This window comes from Chiloscyllium plagiosum, unplaced genomic scaffold, assembly GCF_037043375.1.
Source record: "Chiloscyllium plagiosum isolate Xiang-an unplaced genomic scaffold, Cpla_swu_hap1 HiC_scaffold_14, whole genome shotgun sequence".
In the NCBI taxonomy this organism is placed as follows: Eukaryota; Metazoa; Chordata; class Chondrichthyes; order Orectolobiformes; family Hemiscylliidae; genus Chiloscyllium; species Chiloscyllium plagiosum.
Window position 1 is genome coordinate 68,363,580 of NW_028270152.1, and position 19,800 is coordinate 68,383,379.

Consider the following 19,800-nt stretch of genomic DNA (forward strand, 5'->3'; position numbering starts at 1 on the left):
CTGGCCAAAGTTCAATGATGCAATACCTTAGCATGGATGACAGTGGAGGAACAATGGCAGATATTTCTGTGTATAATGCAGAAGATGCAGGATCAGTTCATTCCAAAAAGGAAGAAAGATCCTAGGAGGAGGCACGGGTGGCCATGGCTGACGAGAGAAGTTAAGAAACATATAAAGTTAAAAGAGAAAAAGTATAACATAGCAAAGATAAGTGGGAAAACGGAGGACTGGGAAGCTTTTAAAGAGCAACAGAGGATTACTAAGAAGGAAATAAGCAGAGAAAAAATGAGGTACGAAGGTAAACTGGCCAGAAATATAAAGGAGGATAGTAAAAGCTTTTTTAGGTATGTGAAAGGCAAAAAAATGGTTAAGACTAAAATTGGGCCCTTGAAGACAGAAACAGGGGAATATATTACAGGGAACAAAGAAATGGCAGAAGAATTGAATTGGTACTTCAGATCTGTGTTCACTGGGGAAGACACAAGCAATCTCCCTGAGGTAACAGTGGCTGAAGGACCTGAACTTAAGGGAATTTATATTTGCCAGGAATTGGTGTTGGACAGACTGTTAGGTCTGAAGGTTGATAAGTCCCCAGGGCCTGATGGTCTACATTCCAGGGTACTGAAGGAGGTGGCTCGAGAAATCGTGGATGCGTTGGTGATTATTTTCCAGAGTTCGATAGATTCGGGATCAGTTCCTGTGGATTGGAGGGTGGTTAATGTTGTACCACATTTTAAGAAAGGTGGGAGAGAGAAAGCAGGAAATTATAGACCAGTTAGTTTGAGCTCAGTGGTGGGAAAGATGCTGGAGTCTATTATAAAGGATGAAATTACAACACATCTGGATAGTAGTAACAGGATAGGTCAGAGTCAGCATGGATTTATGAAGGGGAAATCATGCTTGACTAATCTTCTGGAATTTTTTGAGGATGTAACTCTGAAGATGGACGAGGGAGATCCAGTAGATGTAGGGTACCTGGACTTTCAGAAAGCTTTTGATAAAGTCACACATAGGAGGTTAGTGAGCAAAATTAGGGCGCATGGTATCGGGGGCAAAGTACTAACTTGGATTGAAAGTTGGTTGGCTGACAGGAAACAAAGAGTAGTGATAAACGGCTCCATTTCGGAATGGCAGGCAGGGACCAGTGGGGTACCGCAGGGATCAGTGCTGGGACTGCAGCTTTTTACAATATATATTAATGATATAGAAGATTAGCAAATTTGCTGATGATAATAAGCTGCGTGGCAGGGTGAATTGTGAGGAGGATGTTAGGAGATTACAGGGTGACCTGGACAGGTTAGGTGAGTGGTCTGATGCATGGCAGATGCAGTTTAATGTGGATAAATGTATGGTTATCCACTTTGGTGGCAAGAACAGGAAGACAGATTACTACCTAAATGGAATGAATTTAGGTAAAGGGGCAGTACAAAGAGATCTGGGTGTTCTTGTACACCAGACAATGAAGGTAAGCATGTAGGTACAGCAGGTAGTGAAGAAGGCTAATAGCATGCTGGCCTTCATAACAAGAAAGATTGAGTATAGAAGCAAAGAGGTTCTTCTGCAGCTGTATAGAGCCCTGGTGAGACCACACCTGGAGTATTGTGTGCAGTTCTGGTCTCCAAATTTGAGGAAAGACATTCTGGCTATTGAGGGAGTGCAGCGTAGGTTCACGAGGTCAATTCCTGGAATGGCGGGACTACCTTACGCTGAAAGACTGGAGCGACTGGGCTTGTATGCCCTTGAGTTTAGAAGACTGAGAGGGGATCTGATTGAGACATATAAGATTATTAAAGGATTGGACACTCTGGAGGCAGGAAACATGTTTCCGCTGATGGGTGAGTGCCGAACCAGAGGACACAGCTTAAAAATACGGGGTAGACCATTTAGGACAGAGACGAGGAGAAACTTCTTCACCCAGAGGGCAGTGGAGGCCCAGTCTCTGGATTCATTTAAGAAAGAGTTAGATAGAGCTCTCAAGGATGGTGGAATCAAGGGTTATGGAGATAAGGCAGGAACAGGAAACTGATTAAGGAAGATCAGCCATGATTATATTGAATGGTGGTGCAGGCTCGAAGGGCAGAATGGCCGACTCCTGCACCTATTATCTATTGTCTATTGTACATGTACTCCAAGGTTGTTCTGCTCCTGCACCTCTTTAAAATTGTATTTTTTTAAAGATACAACAGAATGTAAAATAGTAAATGGTTAATCAATAAGTGTTGGTCTTGCCTTTAATATATTGCTATTAATGTATAAAAGTGATAAAAAATTTGTGACATTATAATGCATTTCTTTCACCTCTGTAGTTTTAAAAAATGTCAGTATTATTAAGAAACACACCTGTTAACTTTTAAACTGTTAACAAATACAATTCTATTAAGTGGATACTTTTGTAAAATTGCATTGACATTCCTACTCAGAACCTTGCTGTTTCTTACACTTTTCTCCCCCCAGTCTTTTGTGCACCTTGATCTTTCTTTCTCATATTCTATGTTGGTTCCTATCCCTTACCAAACTGATTTGAATCTTCTCCGATTGTATTAGCAAATTGTCCCACAAGGACAAGATGACAGTCATGTTGAATTACAACCGATTCAACTGAGGTCTCAACTCCCCAACAAATGGTCGTAATTTCCCAAGAATCTACAGTCCTCCTTCTCCTTCTCTTCAGCTGCTCATTCACCTGCTTGACCTTTTGATTTCTGAAGCTACTACTTGTATTTTGTTACACAAACGTTTTTTTGAGTTGATGAATGCAGTAAAAAAAACAAATTGGATATACAATTTGGGTAAATTTGATAAATTCTGGGTTATAATTTTGAAAAGTTGAAAACTTGTGCAAGATGATGGCAGAAATGTTTTGTTATCACCCTGTCTGAGCTATCACGTGTTTTAATGAACCTCTGTAAATGAGATGTTTCTTAAAGTAAACTACATGGACACTTTGTACTGTATTTTATCAACATATATATTTTATTTGTTAAATATACTGTTAAATATTTAATGGAAGAATTTGATAACAACTTTCCTTTTCAAGATTAAACTATTAAAATGCTTAATGTTCATGGTCACTTCCCTTTTGTTATTTGACTTGCCTTTAATTGTTTTATTTGCTGGCTGTAAGGCTATTATACTAAATGAGAGTGACCAGTCATAACAGGACAAAGTTGGCTCTATTAGGACACTAAATTCACTTCGCAATTACAGGAATAGCTGGTCTGGGAAACAAAAACTATCACACAATCAGCCGGGGAATTATTCCGAAGTTAAGCTTTGACACATTATTTGAACACAGACGAAGGACAATACCATTGCCCTATTGGGAATACATATCTGGATTTAAGGATGAACTGGAGAAAATGGAAGATCCTGGACATTCTCTGGATTGAGAAAGGTTACCATGTGATTTCTTGGAAATGAAGCCAACAGTTTAATATGTACTTTGGAGAAGTTGCTAAGCAAAGTTTGCAAAGAGAGATGATGTTTATTGACATAATTACTGAGAAAAACCTAACTTTCAGAGGACTGGGGGCCCTATTGCTAATAATTGCTTTAAAATCCTCTCGTCTTAAAATTGTGTTCCAGACCCAGGAGTAAAGAAGATACCCTAAAAGTTGAAGTGTCTCTCCCAAAATCCTGTTTTTTGAACAAGATTTATTAGCATATGGAGACCATCAAGGACAATTACTTCGGTTGAAGAATAGTCCTTGTGATCAGGTTTAAATGAGATCAGTGTTAGTTGTGAATTTGCAGAATGTGTATGAGCCTTTTCTTAATCCTACAAGTTCTCCCAGTGAAGACATAAGTTGTTGGGTAGTATACTTAGGATAACTGTAAGTTGGAGGGTGTTCTTTTGTCCTCCCATTTTATTTACAGAATAGCTAAAACACCATTGACTTTTTTACCTTTGTGAGCAGTGAGAAAAGAACCACTGGCTGGTGGAGTTTGAGCTTATTATCAAGACTCAAATTACAAACAGCTAGCACATTAGTTTAATGCTGACACTTCATCAATGCCAACACTTTGGGGTAGAAATCTCCCAAGACATGGGACATGCCACATTCTAATATTTTACCATGAATCTTTTTTTTTTAGATTACTTACAGTGTGGAAACAGGCCCTTCGGCCCAACAAGCCCACACCGACCCGCCGAAGTGCAACCCACCCAGCCTCATTCCCCTACATTTAGAACATAGAACCTAGAGGAATACAGCGCAGTACAGGCCCTTTGGTCCTCGATGTTGCACCGATCCAAGCCCACCTAACCTACACTAGCCCACTATCCTCCATATGCCTATCCAATGCCCACTTAAATGCCCATAAAGAGGGAGAGTCCACCACTGCTACTGGCAGGGCATTCCATGAACTCACGACTCGCTGAGTAAAGAACCTACCCCTAACATCCTGTCCTATACCTACCACCCCTTAATTTAAGGTTATGCCCCCTCGTAATAGCTGACTCCATATGTGGAAAAAAGTTCTCACGGTCAACCCTATCTAAACCCCTAATCATCTTGTACACCTCTATCAAGTCACCCCTAAACCTTTCTTCCAATGAAAACAACCCCAAGTGCCTCAGCCTTTCCTCATATGATCTTCCTACCATACCAGGCAACATCCTGGTAAACCTCCTCTGCACCCGTTCCAGTGCCTCCACATCCTTCCTATAGTATGGCGACCAAAACTGCACACAATACTCCAGATGCGGCCGAACCAGAGTCTTATATAACTGCAACATGACCTCAGGACTCCGGAACTCAATTCCTCTACCAATAAAAGCCAGTACGCCATATGCCTTCTTCACTGCACTATTTATCTGGGTGGCAACTTTCAAAGATCTGTGTACATGGACACCAAGATCCCTCTGCTCATCCACACTACCAAGTATCCGACCATTAGCCCAGTACCCCATCTTTTTGTTACACTTACCAAAGTGAATCACCTCACACTTAGCTACATTGAACTCCATTTGCCACCTTTCTGCCCAGCTCTGCAGGTTATCTATATCCCGCTGTAACCTGCCACATCCTTCCTCACTGTCAACAACTCCTCTGACTTTCGTATCATCCGCAAACTTGCTCACCCAACCTTCAAGCCCCTCCTCCAGGTCATTTATAAAAATGACAAACAGCAATGGTCCCAAAACAGACCCTTGCGGAACACCGCTAGTAATGGCACTCCAAGATGAATCTTTACCATCAACTACTACCCTCTGTCTTCTTCCAGCCAGCCAATTCCTAATCCAAACCTCCAACTCACCCTCAATGCCATACCTCCGTATTTTCTGAAGTAGCCTACCATGGGGAACCTTATCAAACGCCTTACTAAAATCCATATACACCACATCTACCGCTTTCCCCTCGTCCACCTCTTTAGTCACCTTCTCATTCAATAAGGTTTGTGAGGCACGACCTGCCCTTCACAAAACCATGCTGACTATCCTTGATCACATTATTCATGTCCAGATGTTCATAAATCCTATCCCTTACAATTCTCTCTAAGACTTTGCCCACAACAGAAGTGAGACTCACCGGCCTATAGTTACTAAGGTTATCCCTACTCCCCTGTCCCTAACACTACGGGCAATTTAGCATGGCCAAATCACCTAACCTGCACATTTTTGGACTCCGGAGCACGCGGAGGAAACCCACGCAGACACGGAAAGAATGTGCAAACTCCACACAGTCAGTCACCTGAGGCAGGAATTGAACCCGGGTCTCTGGCGCTGTGAGGCAGCAGTGCTAACCACTGTGCCACCATGCCACCCACATCTTAATTGAAGGCTAGGGATTTGATACATCTGTTTTGTTTAATAAAGGGCTTTGTTTTTCCCTGGTGTTCAGGTTATGTCGTGTGCTTTTGTAGGCTTCAGCAAGTACTTCAAAAATTTTTTATTGTTCTTCACAGTGAGTGTTAAGTTTGCCGACGACTCCACTATAGTAGCACAGAGATAGAGTGCTTGATGTTGTGCTGCAATCAAAACAACTTCTTTCTCAATGTTGCAAAATGAAAGAACTGATCATGGACTTCAGGAAGAAAGGTGGAGGTCACACCCCATATACGTTAACGGAGCTGAGGTAGGCAGGGTTGAAAGTGTCAAGTTCCTAGTAGTGACGATAACTGACAATCTGTCCTGGACCTCCCACGCATATGTGACAGTTGAGTAGGCACAACAATGCCTCTTCTTCCTCAGGTGGCATAGAAAATTTGGCATGAAAATGTGTTGCTGGAAAAGCGCAGCAGGTCATGCAGCATCCAAGGAACAGGAGAATCGACGTTTCGGGCATAAGCCCTCCTGAAGAAGGCTTATGCCTGAAACGTCGATTCTCCTGTTCCTTGGATGCTGCCTGACCTGCTGCGCTTTTCCAGCAACACATTTTCAGCTCTGATCTCCAGCATCTGCAGCCCTCACTTTCTCCTAGAAAATTTGGCATGTCCATAAGGACCCTCACCAACCTCATTCCTAATGTAGGACTCTTGCCTGCCACGTCGATTCTCCTGCTCCTCAGATGCTGCCTGACCTGCTGTGCTTTTCCAGCACCATACTCTCAACTTTTACAGATGCACCATGGAAAACATTCTATTCGAGTGCATAATGGTCTGGTACAGCAACTACTTTAGCCAGGACCGTAAGAAACTATTGAAAGTTGTGTTAACATCCCAGACCATCATGGAAGCCAACCTCCCATCCACGGACTCCATTTAAACTTCTAGTTGCTACGGAAAAGTTGCCAATATGATCAAAGATCCCTCCCGCCCTGGTAATATTCTCTTCTAGCCTCTTCTGTTAGGTAGAAGTTACAGAAGCCTGGACATTTGCATCAACAGTTCAAGAACAGCTTCTTCTCTGCCGTTATTAAACTGCTGAATGGACATCTCTAACTTTGAATAATGTTGATGTTGCTTTGTGTATCTCCTGTGCAGCCGTAACCTTGTATGTCTCGCTGTGTCTGCCTGGACATCGGAGTGCATCTGGGAAAATTAACAAGCAGTGAATTTCACAACTAATCTTGAAGGAACTGTTGGGCGAAGTTCACAGCACAGAATCAGATAAGTTCATTGTTGTTTAACTCTGTCCAAGAGAAAGGCTGCAGTAGTGAGTATAGTGGATTCTTTCTTGATTATATGTTTTTGGAGATAAGTCTCTTGATTAAACTTAAAATATAAACCATAGCTTTTAATTTAACCTGGGGCAGTATTTGTTGAGGAATAAGACGATGTTATTTTCTGTAGATTGTGAAGGAGCAAAAATGGCCTTTGCAGTGATATGTACTTCTTGTCAGATGTGGGAGTTCAAAGAGAGTTTAAGGGTTACTGCGGATTATATCTGCCATAAATGCTGTTGGATGCGAATCTTATCAGATGAAGTGGATTGGTTGGAGAGACAGATAGAAGCGATGAGGAATTTTCAACAGCAACAGTATGTGATGGATGGCAGTTATAGGAAGGGGGGAAAGTCTCAGATACAGTCACATAGATGCGTTAACTCCAGGAAGGGTGAGAGAGGTCGGCACCTAGGGCAGTAGTCTTTTGTGGATATACCCATTTCAAACAGGTATGCTGTTTTGGAAAATGTAGGGGGTGATGGATTCTCAGGGGAACGTAGCACGAACAGCCAAGTTTCTGGTATTGAGACTGGTTATAATGCAACGAGGGGTACAACGGCTTCCAAGAGATCAATTGTGTTAGGGGATTCTGTAGTCCGAGGTACAGACAGACGTTTCTGTGGCCAGCAGAGAAAAAGCAGAATGGTGTGTTTCCCTGGTGCCAGGATCAAGGATGTCTCAGAGAGGGTGCAGAATGTTCTCATGGTGGAGAGGGGCCAGCAGGAGGTCATTGTCCACATTGGAACCAACGACATAGGAAGGGAAAAGGTTGAGACTCTGAACGGAGATTACAGAGAGTTAGGCAGAAATTTAAAAAGGAGGTCCTCAAGGGTAGTAATATCTAGATTACTCCCAGTGCTATGAGCTAGTGAGGGCAGGAATAGGAGGACAGAGCAAATGAATGCATGGCTGAGGAGCTGGTGTATGGGAGAAGGGTGTCTTGAAACGGTTACAAGTGGATAAATCCCCAGGACCTGATCAGGTGTACACGAGAGCTCTGTGGGAAGCTAGAGAAGTGATTGCTGGGCCTCTTGCTGAGATATTTGTATCATCAATAGTCACAGGTGAGGTGCCGGAAGACTGGAGGTTGGCAAATGTGGTGCCACTGTTTAAGAAGGGCGGTAAAGACAAGCCAGGAACTATAGACCGGTGAGCCTGACCTCGGTGGTGGGCAAGTTGTTGGAGGGAATCCTGAGGGACAGGATGTACATGTATTTGGAAAGGCAAGGACTGATTCAGGATAGTCAACATGGCTTTGTGCGTGGGAAATCATGTCTCACAAACTTGATTGAGTTTTTTGAAGAAGTAACAAAGAAGATTGATGAGGGCAGAGTAGTAGATGTGATCTATATGGACTTCAGTAAGGCGTTCGACAAGGTTCCCCATGGGAGACTGATTAGCAAGGTTAGATCTCATGGAATACAGGGAGAACTAGCCATTTGGATACAGAACTGGCTCAAAGATAGAAGACAGAATGTGGTGGTGGAGGGTTGTTTTTCAGATGGAGGCCTGTGACCAGTGGAGTGCCACAAGGATCGGTGCTGGGTCCTCTACTTTTTGTCATTTACATAAATGATTTGGATGTGAGCATAAGAGGTACAGTTAGTAAGTTTGCAGATGACACCAAAATTGGAGGTGTAGCGGACAGCGAAAATGGTTACCTCAGATTACAACAGGATCTGGACCAGATGGGCCAATGGGCTGAGAAGTGGCAGATGGAGTTTAATTCAGATAAATGCGAGGTGCTGGCATTTTGAGAAAGCAAATCTTCGCAGGACTTATACACTTAAATGTAAGGTCCCAGGGAGTGTTGCTGAACAAAGAGACCTTGGAGTGCAGGTTCATAGCTCCTTGAAAGTGGTGTCGCAGGTAAATAGGATAGTGAAGAAGGCGTTTGGCATGCTTTCCTTTATTGGTCAGACTATTGAGTACAGGAGTTGGGAGGTCATGTTGCGGCTGTACAGGACATTGGTTAGGCCACTGTTGGAATATTCTGTGCAATTATGGTCTCCTTCCTATCGCAATGATGTTGTGAAACTTGAAAGGGTTCAGAAAAGATTACAGGATGTTGCCAGGGTTGGAGGATCTGTGCTACAGGGAGGGGCTGAACAGGCTGGGGCTGTTTTCCCAGGAGCGTTGGAGACTGAGGGGTGACCTTATAGAGGTTTACAAAATTATGAGGGGCATGGATAGGGTAAATAGGCAAAGTCTTTTCCCTGGGGTCAGAGAGTCCAGAACTAGAGGACATAGGTTTAGGGTGAGAGGGGAAAGATATAAAAGAGATCTAAGAGGCAACTTTTTCACGCAGAGGGTGGTACGTGTATGGAATGAGTTGCCAGAAGATGTGGTGGAGGCTGGTACAATTACAACATTTAAGAGGCATTTGGATGGGTATATGAATAGGAAGGGTTTGGAGGGATATGGGCCAGGTGCTGGCAGGTGTGACTAGATTGGGTTAGGATATCTGGTCGGCATGGACGGGTTGGACTGAAGGGTCTGTTTCCATGCTGTACATCTCTGTGACTCTATGACTATGACCCTATGATCTGTAAGTCCTTGTTTGCTATGATTTGGTTGTACTGCTCGCAAAATAAAAAATCTTTCATTGTACTTAGGTACGTGACTAGATTCAATCAAAACAAATTGATTTGTGTCATAGCACACTAGAGTTCTGTTACAGAAGCGGTTGCTATCTTGGTTTGGACTTTAGTCAGTTGAGGTTGAAGAGGTTATCATTAACCGTAATAAATTATAACATCTGGAGGCAGTCTGTCAGTGGTAAGTTATAGCATTGCTGCAAGCTAGATAAAAAATGGCATTGTACAATGATACATTTGTGTTTGGTATTTGTGTTGACAGGGAAGGGGCCTATTATGGAGCTATTACATAGTACTGTTATGTGTACGTTTTCATACAGGTAGTTCTCCCACAACGCCATAGTTGTATTCCGATGCGACACTGTGTTATAGAAATAATGGGGCCTACGGAAAAAACAGGGTTGGTGTGAATCACCAAAAATACCAGTAAAAATCAAAACAAAAATAATAGTTAGCCTGACATAAACAATAGCACAGTCTAAGTTAATTTTTACCTGTTATAACTAACATATTGTACAGTACTATATAGTGCAATTCATCAGAAATCTTCAACTCGATTGCCATCTATACCTGCTTACTGCACTACATTCTAGCCAGTCTTCTGATCCCATCCAATGTAAACATTGCACAAGTTCGAACCCAGAATGAAACTTGCCTTGATAGATCAAGGGCTGAAGCTTAATTTCTTTCACTTGGTGTCAGTTTTGTCAGGTTTTTGGGGGGTTTCACATCGTGATGCTTGGGGACATCTATCACCTTATTTTACAAACCTTGCCTGAGTTATTACCTACCTCATCCTTTGGTGTCCTTCTCACATATTCTAGCACCATCATACCACGTGCCATTTCCAAAACAATTCACTCCTTCCTGGATATCCCAGAATTGACCAACATCTGTGATGCAGTACCATCTTAAAAAAAGATATCGTGCATCGAAGCAAGAGCCGTCAGTCTGGAGCTGCCGTGCATGGTTCCTGACATTAGCCCTGGACATGGCAGACAATAGAAAACTGATACCTCTCTTTGTGGGCAGGGACATGGGCGTGCTGCTGATGTGGGCAGGGATGTGCAGATGCTGTTGATGGCGACAGGGTGATGCAAAGGCAGGGCGTCCTTTGCTCCCAGGCCAACAGAGGATGCCATTCTACTGTAACCACGCCAACCTGGACTAGGGTTACCATCCAGGCCAACGCAGTCTCAACCACCTGAAGGAATGCACAGAATGTAAGAGATCAATGATCTTCTCCACTCTGCCAGTGAAAGTGCCTCATCTTCTCATTGATATCTCACATTCACTCTCTCTGCTACTGTATCTGCCATTTCCTGCAACATCCTCCCCACTCACTTTCTCATCTTTGCTAACATCTGACCCTGACTAACCCTGAATCTAGGAGAAAGTGAGGACTGCAGATGCTGGAGATCAGAGCTGAAATATGTGTTGCTGGAAATGTGCAGCAGGTCAGGCAGCTTCCAAGGAGCAGGAGAATTGATGTTTCGGGCATAAGCCCTTCTTCAGGAATGAGGAAGGTGTGCCAAGCAGGCTAAGATAAAAGGTAGGGAGGAGGGACTTGGGGGAGGGGGGGGTTGGGAATGCAATAGGTGGAAGGAGGTTAAGGTGCGGGTGATAGGCCGGAGAGGGGGTGGGGCGGAGAGGTCGGGAAGAAGATTGCAGGTCAAGAAGGCGGTGCTGAGTCTGAGGGTTGGGACTGAGAAAAGGTAGGGGAGAGGAAATGAGGAAGCTGGAGAAATCTGCATTCATCCCTTGTGGTTGGAGAGTTCCTAGGCAGAAGATGAGGCGCTCTTCCTCCAGGTGTTGTGTTGCCATGGTCTGGCGATGGAGGATGCCAAGGACCTGCATGTAGAGAAGGCTGCATGTGTGGAGCGGAAGATCTGGAGGGAGGTCTGTTGCTGTAGGCTTCGGATTTGTTGTGTAATCTGGACCCAACCAGGACAACAAATTCCTACATCAAATCCGAAGTCTCCAGCAACAGACCACCCTCCGGATCCTCCGCTCCACGCTTGCAGTCTCCTCTACATTGGAGAGACAGGCTGCCTACTTGTGGAACGTTTCAGAGAACACCTCTGGGACACCCGCACCAACCAACCTAACTGCCCCATGGCAGAACACTTTAACTCCCACTCCCACTCCGCCAAGGACATGCAGGTCCTTGGCATCCTGCATCGCCAGACCATGGCAACATGACGCCTGGAGGTAGAGCGCCTCATCTTCCGCCTAGGAACTCTCCAACCACAAGGGATGAATGCAGATTTCTCCAGCTTCCTCATTTCCCCTCCCCCCACCTTATCTCAGTCCCAACCCTCGGACTCAGCACCGCCTTCTTGACCTGCAATCTTCTTCCCGACCTCTCCGCCCCACCCCCTCTCCGGCCTATCACCCGCACCTTAACCTCCTTCCACCTATTGCATTCCCAACCCCCCCTCCCCCAAGTCCCTCCTCCCTACCTTTTATCTTAGCCTGCTTGGCACACCTTCCTCATTCCTGAAGAAGGGCTTATGCCCGAAACGTCGATTCCCCTGCTCCTGGATGCTGCCTGAACTGCTGTGCTTTTCCAGCAACACATGTTTTAACCCTGAATCTCTTCTGCACAGCCTACTCATCCCCTCAGGACATCTCCTCACATGCACCAACAGTAACAGTCTGCTATCTACCTTTCTCTTCCTCACCCACCATGTGTTTAGTTTCCTGACTTTGACCACCCTGAGCAGCTGACTAATCATGTCCAAGTCTCTCTACTGGTATTTTTTACAGTTGGTTACCACAGTGTTTAGTCACTGAAACAGCTTCAACTGAGTCTGCAGATATGCTTTAACATCTGAACATTTTTTTTCAATAAGAGAGAAAAAAAGCTTTTAATACAAACAACAAAGCCAAGTTTCAAACTGCTCCTTAACACTGTCCTTTTACTGTTTGTCAATTCCAGTGAAACTTCACTCTTATTTCAACTTGAAGTTTGTAAACTAACAGATTGCGCCCAGCTTCTTGTCCTCAGGCTGTAGAAACATGTTCATGATGCTTTTCCAAGTTCACTAACACAAACATTTCACAATACCTTTCATGAAGCTCTTCATGAGAAAATACACGAGCAAACTGATTACATGATGCCGGCGCGAAGTCCAGTCCTCTGTGCACTGCGATGTCTACTGCTAGGATGAGAATCACAGAACAGTAAATGGGAGTTCACTTTTTTAAAAAGTTCGACAATTCACAAATTGCATTACAGACAAATCATGTTAAATAAACGAGTACGACTTTTAATAAGCAATGAGAACAACCTGGACAGTGAACCAATTATATTTGTGAATTTAGTTGGGCATAATTATTGGTATAGCACATTTCAAAGGGCGCATTGTGTCAAAAACTTTTGCGAGATTTAAAAAGTAAAGTATAAAGGATTGTTCTCCTCTCTGCACTTTTGCTGAACTTAGTGTGCTATGAAGATCATATTGATGATTCCTCTAGTGGGTCAGAAGTCACATTGCATCACTGGAAGAACATTCTCTGCAATTGATAACAGGCAATAAATAACTTAGCTAGGACTTTGTCAACAGTTGAGAGCAACATTCTATGCCCACATTTGCCACAGTTTAAATTGTCTTCATTTTTGAAGTTCATGATTGTCATGGCATCTCGAAGAGCAGTTGGAACTTTCTTCACTCTGCCAGAATTTAACAGATTGAGCACAACAACAAATAACATAGTTTTTGATATCAAGTTTCATGAGGCCACTGGACTGGAAACTTTCACTCTGCTTTCTCTCCATAAGATACTGCCAGACCTGCTGAGTTTTTCCAACAATTTCTGTCTTGTTTCAGATTTCCAGCATCCCCAGCTCTTTGTTGTTTTTATTAGTTTTTCCAGAACTTTGCTTCAAATCTATTTCAGCTTTCCAATAATTGCAGTATTTTGCTTTTTTTGTTGCATTGTTTCCAGGACATAAGATCGGCAAGAAGGGAAAACTGGCCAGCAGAAAGTGATGAATTTGAGGATTTAGCAAACTGTTTTAAAGCCTGAAACCTCGACAACTACACGATATTGTGGCGCGTGGTTAGCTGAAAGGGAGTAAAGTTGTCTATTTTTTTCCCCTCATTACCTAGAATTGTGAATTCTTAAGAGCATGAAACAGAAAGTCCCAATTAGTGCATTCCTTTCAGCAGATAGCACAACAAACTATTTGCACAATCCGCTCATCCACCCAACACTTCAAATTCGAGCCCACCCTTAAACCACGTGGGGGGGGGGGAGAGGCACTGAAATCGAGCGGCCCCACCCCGTTCACAATTGCTTCCACAAATTGAAATCAAGAAGGAAAGGGCCTCCATTTTATAAACTGTCACCTAACCGCCTGTAATCTCCCCTCCCTCTTTCTGTGCGCGAGAGGCGCAGGGACAGTTGGTGGTGTGGAGCGGTCTGCCCCACCGCGCGCCGCTCTAACGTGCGGTTGTGGCGATGAGTGGGAACTGGAATAGGGGCGCGTGGAGGCCTAACGGTCAGCGCGAGCTTCATGGGGGGGATGGGGGAAGTGCATATACAAGTGCAACGATTTGGAATAGGGACAGATTGGGCGCAGCGCTGCTAGCAATTTTATGAGGGCGGAGAGAGCTTTTGTGAATCGCAACAGAAAGAAAGGGTTTGCCCCCCCCCCCCCCCCTCCTCCAAGGGTGGTAGACTTGAGCGAGAAATATAATGGGGAATGTGAGGAAGATGTTTTACTGGGAGGTGAAGGCCCAGTGGTAATATGGCTGGACTGTTAATCCAGAAAGGCGGAATTGGGTACTGCAGAGGTTAGAGTCATGATGAGAGTGGCGCTGGAAAAGCGCGGCAGGTCAGGCAGCATCAGAGGTGCAGGAAAATGGACGTTTCTGGCAAAAGCCCTTCATCAGGCTGGAAGCCTGTCCCTGATGAAGGGCGTTTGCCTGAAACATCAATTTTCCTGCTCCTTGGGTGCTGCCTGACTTGCTGTTCTTTTCCAACACCACTCTAGTCTTGACTGTTAATCCAGAGAGAGACCCCAGGGAATATTCTGGGGACCCCGGTTTGGGATTCCACTGCAGCAGATGGTGTAATTTGAATTCAACAAAAATCAGGAACTAAGGGTGTAATGGTGACTGTTGGAAAACCCATCTGGTTCACTAATGTCCTTCAGGGAAGGAAGCTGACATAGTTATGTGGCTTACATGTCACTCTGGACTCAGACATGTGGTTGACCCTTAACTGCCCTCTGGGCAATTAGGGAAATAAATGCTAATTTATTTTAGCTATGCCCTCATTCCATGAATTTAAAAAAACATTTCACAGTGGTAATGATCTGAAATGTGCTGCTCACAGGTGTAGTGGAAATGGAAACTGACTTTAAAAAATTGGTTGGTCATGTGAAGATAAATATGCAGGATTTTAGAAACTGAGTGGGAAAAGTGAGACTGAAATGCTTAATGAAGAATTGGTGTGGAATGAATTGGAAAAATGGCCTCCTCCTGTGCCTTAAAACACTTGGACTTATCTTCAATTGCTCCTCCCTTAAGCTGAGATTCATCCTGTGTTTCAGATTTCCCCAGCCAGGGTAAACTTTTTTTTCCTCAACATCTACCCTGAAAACATTGTGCTTCAAGAAGTTTCTCTCTCTCATGCCATAGAATTTAGAAGTGGATAACCCTAGTTTACTCGAGCTGTCCTCCTGGGGCAAATACCTTAGCCCAGACATTGAAAGTCCTGTAATACCCTGCATGAACAAAATTGTATTGCTTGACTCGATAGCTTTTTCAGTTTTTGCACAAGTCCTAAAATGTGTACCTTTTTGTTAGACCTCAGTCTACTGGTTAAACTGAAGTGTGCCTAACTTGTGTTTTTTTGGATCTGTTTAATGCATTTGAATGGTTTGCTAAACCATTTCGAGGGGCGGTTAAACATCATCCACATTACTGTGGATGTAGAGTAACCTAAAGACTAGATTGGATAAAGGCAATTGATTTCTTTTTAAAGGACATTAGTGAACCAGACTTATTTTTTGCAATAATTTGCTAGTTTCATGTCACCATTACTGATGCTAGCTTTTTAAATGTAGGTTTAATTCCTAGCTGTTGTGAGAATATGAACATAGCAACAATACATGTTAAACATTGGAGGCTTTGGGGTTACGAGTCCAGTGACACATGTATTCAAGTGGGAGCCTCTGAATGCTTAATGACTGACATTTTTTTTTGTTTAATATAGCTGAAGCAGTAATGCAGTCAAGCAATCAAAAGCGAAAGGTGAAGTTTAGTTTGGATGATGACTCCATTGAATCTCCAAGAAAATATGCAAGAGAGATGCCTCAGTTTTCACGTTGGAAGCAGGCCAGACAAAGCAATAATGGTTCTGTGCTGGATCATGTAGACAGCATTCAGAAAATCGCATTGAAGACTAACAAAGAAATGGGGCCAGCCTTTAGTGGTATTGAACAAGTGAATTCCACACCAGAAACTCATGGTGCTGTCTTCAACTGTACAAATCAATGGAAAAGGAGTATTTCATTTCGGAAGACACTGTTTGGTGACAAAAATCACAATCCGAAGAGATCAACATCAAGATCACCAAGTCTGGAGCATGCTGATGAGGTATCATTGTCACAATATGTTCTTCTGGCATAAAAGGAATTTCCTGTAAATTACCAACCGTCTCACTTTTTAGATATGTGGGTAAAGTGATAGTTTTTTGATTTTGCATCCTCACTGTCCTAGCCTACTAATAGTCTCTATTTGACTATTCAAATAAATTATTAGTTATGTTCTGTGTGGAAGAATTCCCAGATTTTTATCTTTCCCAGAGGTGTGCACATGACTGTGGTTGTGCGGGTTAGTCAATAGTCTGACTGTTGTGCTATCCGCCAAAAGGAATGTACTAAATGGGACTTCCTGTTTCATGCTGTTAAGAATTCACAATTCTAGGTAATGATAAAAAAATTGACAACTTTACACCCTAAATGGAATGTATTCCAAACAGAAGCAGATGCCTGACAGTCGTAAAGAATAAAAAAATGCAAAAATACTCAACAGGTCTAATAGCATTTATGTAGAGAGACAGTTAATGTTTCAGGTTGATATTACCTTTCTTCAGCGTTGAGAAAACATAAAGTCATTGTTTTTAGCCACTGGGTGAAGGGAGAGGATGGGGTGGCGAGGTGGCTCAGTGGTTAGCACTGCTACCTCAGCACCAGGGACTCTGGTGACTGTGTGGAGTTTGCACATTCTCCCTGTGCCTGTGTGAATTTCCTCAGGGTGCTTCGGTTTCCTCCCTCAATCCAAAGATGTGCAGGTTAGGTGAATTGGTCATGCTAAATTGCCCACAGTATTCAGGAATATGTAGTTTGGGTATATTAGTCAGGGGTAAATATAAAGTAATAGGGTAGGGAATGGGTCTGGGTGGGTTACTTTTCGGAGAGTCGGTGTGGACTTGTTGGGCCACAGTGCTGTTTCCGCATTGTAGGGATTCTACATAAAAACAAAATTTAGATTCAGAAGAAATCCAATAACTCAGTGACTTAATTTGGTTGTTACAGGTGATCGGAATATTGTCTAACCATAATTTGTAACTTCATAGCCCTGAATATTTTTTACTACTTTGCCATCAAGCCAAGGGACTTACCCTGCCTTGATGAGGTGTGCAGGAGGCTACTCAATGAGCAACACCAAGGCATACCTAAAAATTAATTGCTAGCCTGGTAAGTCTATTAACAGAGCAACAATACACGTTAAACATTGGAGGCAGAATGCTTTTAATGAAACTAAGCAATCTTTTGACCAACTGATCAGATCAGTATTAATAAGACCATAAGACATAGGAGCGGAAGTAAGGCCATTCGGCCCATCGAGTCCACTCCGCCATTCGATCATGGCTGATGGGCATTTCAACTCCACTTACCCGCATTCTCCCCGTAGCCCTTAATTCCTTGTGACATCAAGAATTTATCAATTTCTGCCTTGAAGACATTTAGTGTCCCAGCCTCCACTGCACTCTGTGGCAATGAATTCCACAGGCCCACCACTCTCTGGCTGAAGAAATGTCTCCGCATTTCTGTTCTGAATTTACCCCCTCTAATTCTAAGGCTGTGTCCACGGGTCCTAGTCTCCTCGCCTAACGGAAACAATTTCCTAGCGTCCACCCTCTCCAAGCCATGTATCTGAAGAGACAGGCATATAGTGTAGGCAACACAGTTACCTTGAATGACTTCAATGTGTACACCAATTTGACGACTACAATTGAAAGAAGTTTCTGGAGTGTTAGTGATGGTATTCTTGAGTAGTATGTTGAACCAACTAGAGGGTGTGCTGCTTTAGGTATGGTATCATGTAATGAAAAAGGATGAACTAACAATCTCTTATAATAAAAACTTTTATGGATGAGTGACCACAATGTTAGAATTTTACATTTGTTTGAAAGTGAGACAGTTCAATCTGAAGCAAGTGTTAAATTTGAATAAAGGAAACATTGAGGTAGAAGTTGGCTGAAGTGGATTGGGAAAATATTAAAAGGCATGTCAGTACACAGGCGATGGATAGTCTTTATTTATTACCTTACTTGCACCTTGAAATGCCAGCCATGACTAATGAAGTTCAGGATTATGGAAGATAAAAAGATAAGGCCTGTAAGGTTGCCTGAAAAAGTAAGTCTAACGGCTGATTAGCTCAAATGCTTAGAGCATGGTGCTAATAACACCAAGATTGTAGGTTCAATCCCCATATTGGTGAGGTCTGTGTGGAATTTGCATGTTCTCCCGTGTCTACGTGGGTTTCCACTGGGTGCTTTGGTTTCATCCCACAGTACACAATGTGCAGGTTAGGTGAATTGGCCAAGCTAAATTGCCCATAGTGTTCAGAGACGTGTACATTACCTGCATTAGTCGGGGGTAAATGTAGGAATGGGTCTGGATGAGTTACTCTTTGCAGGGTCAGTGTGAGCTTGTTGGGCCTAACAGCCTGTTTCCACACTATAGGGATTCTATGATTTGGTGGTTTTCGGTGAACAGCAAAGGAGGATCAAGAAACTGATAAGGAAGGGACAAATAGAATATAAATGCACTCTAGCAAAACACATGAAGAGACTGTAAAAGCATCTATGGGTATGTAACAAGGGCACATTTGGCTAAAACTAATATGTCTCCATTAGACAGTCAGGAGAATTTAAAATAGAGAATAGGAATGGCAGAGAAGCTAAATGACTATTCATTATGCCCAAGATAAGTTATCTTTGTGAACCTTTGGAATCCTTCTCCACAGAAGGCTGCGGAAGTTCACTGCAAAGCATATTTAATGTAGAGATTATTAGATTTCTTATTTACTATTGGTGTGCATTGTTATGGGGATGGTGTGAATAAAAGGCACTCTGGTTCAATCATCACTTAGCACTTCTGAATAAAACTGGCCACAAATTGTTTTTGCACCGAAAGACTGGGTGCCATCACCTTTGAGGCTGAGGATGGTTGTGGAGTATCCTCTACCTGTTAATTGTTGAATTGTCCATCATCATTCAAGGCCCTAGATGTGGCAGAACTTAGGAGCTTTGGTTGGAGCAGGCCATTCAGTCTGTCATTCCTACCCCACCATTCAAAAACCTAAGATGTAAGAACACAAGTAGTCCATTCAACCCATTTAGCCCGTTGACATTCAATGAGATTGTGGCTGATCTGATAATCCTCAACTCCACTTCTGTGGAAGGTAGTGGTTTGTTGGGCAATCATCTCTGTCCCAAGGCATTGGTACCAGAGTTTATTAAGATGGTGTGCTAGGCCCAGCCACCTTTAGCTATTTCATCAATGACTTTCCCTTTGTCACAAAATAAGTGGAGATTTTTATTGATGTTTGCATGATGTTCCGTACCATTCATAACTCTGATACTGAAGCCTGTTCCTTTAATGCAGCAAGGTCTGGGCTGATAAATAACAATTAATATTCATGATCTACAAGTGCCAGACTGGCCTTGTTTATTTGAATCTCCGTAATCAAAGAAAGAATCCTTGTGACTGTGAAATGCTTTGTTCATTATACTACTTTGGAGGGTCGGTTGTTTTTTAATTGCTAATCTGTAGGAAGAATAAGGTGGTTATG

General features: G+C 43.1%; 1 protein-coding gene across 2 annotated transcripts in view; it reads left to right on the forward strand.

Annotated features, from left to right (window-relative positions):
* Positions 1 to 13,248: 13,248 nt before the first annotated feature.
* Positions 13,249 to 19,800, forward strand: part of tatdn2 (TatD DNase domain containing 2) — a 38,139-nt gene continuing 31,587 nt past the window's right edge. Inside the window, exons 1-2 of one of the 2 annotated variants that reach the window (XM_043708535.2) lie at positions 13,249 to 14,210; positions 15,932 to 16,314. In XM_043708535.2, coding sequence (XP_043564470.2) covers positions 14,171 to 14,210; positions 15,932 to 16,314 — 423 coding nt within the window. In that variant the 5' untranslated portion in view covers positions 13,249 to 14,170. The remainder of the gene's footprint in view (positions 14,211 to 15,931; positions 16,315 to 19,800) is intronic. The other variant, XM_087994509.1, reaches the window with a different exon arrangement.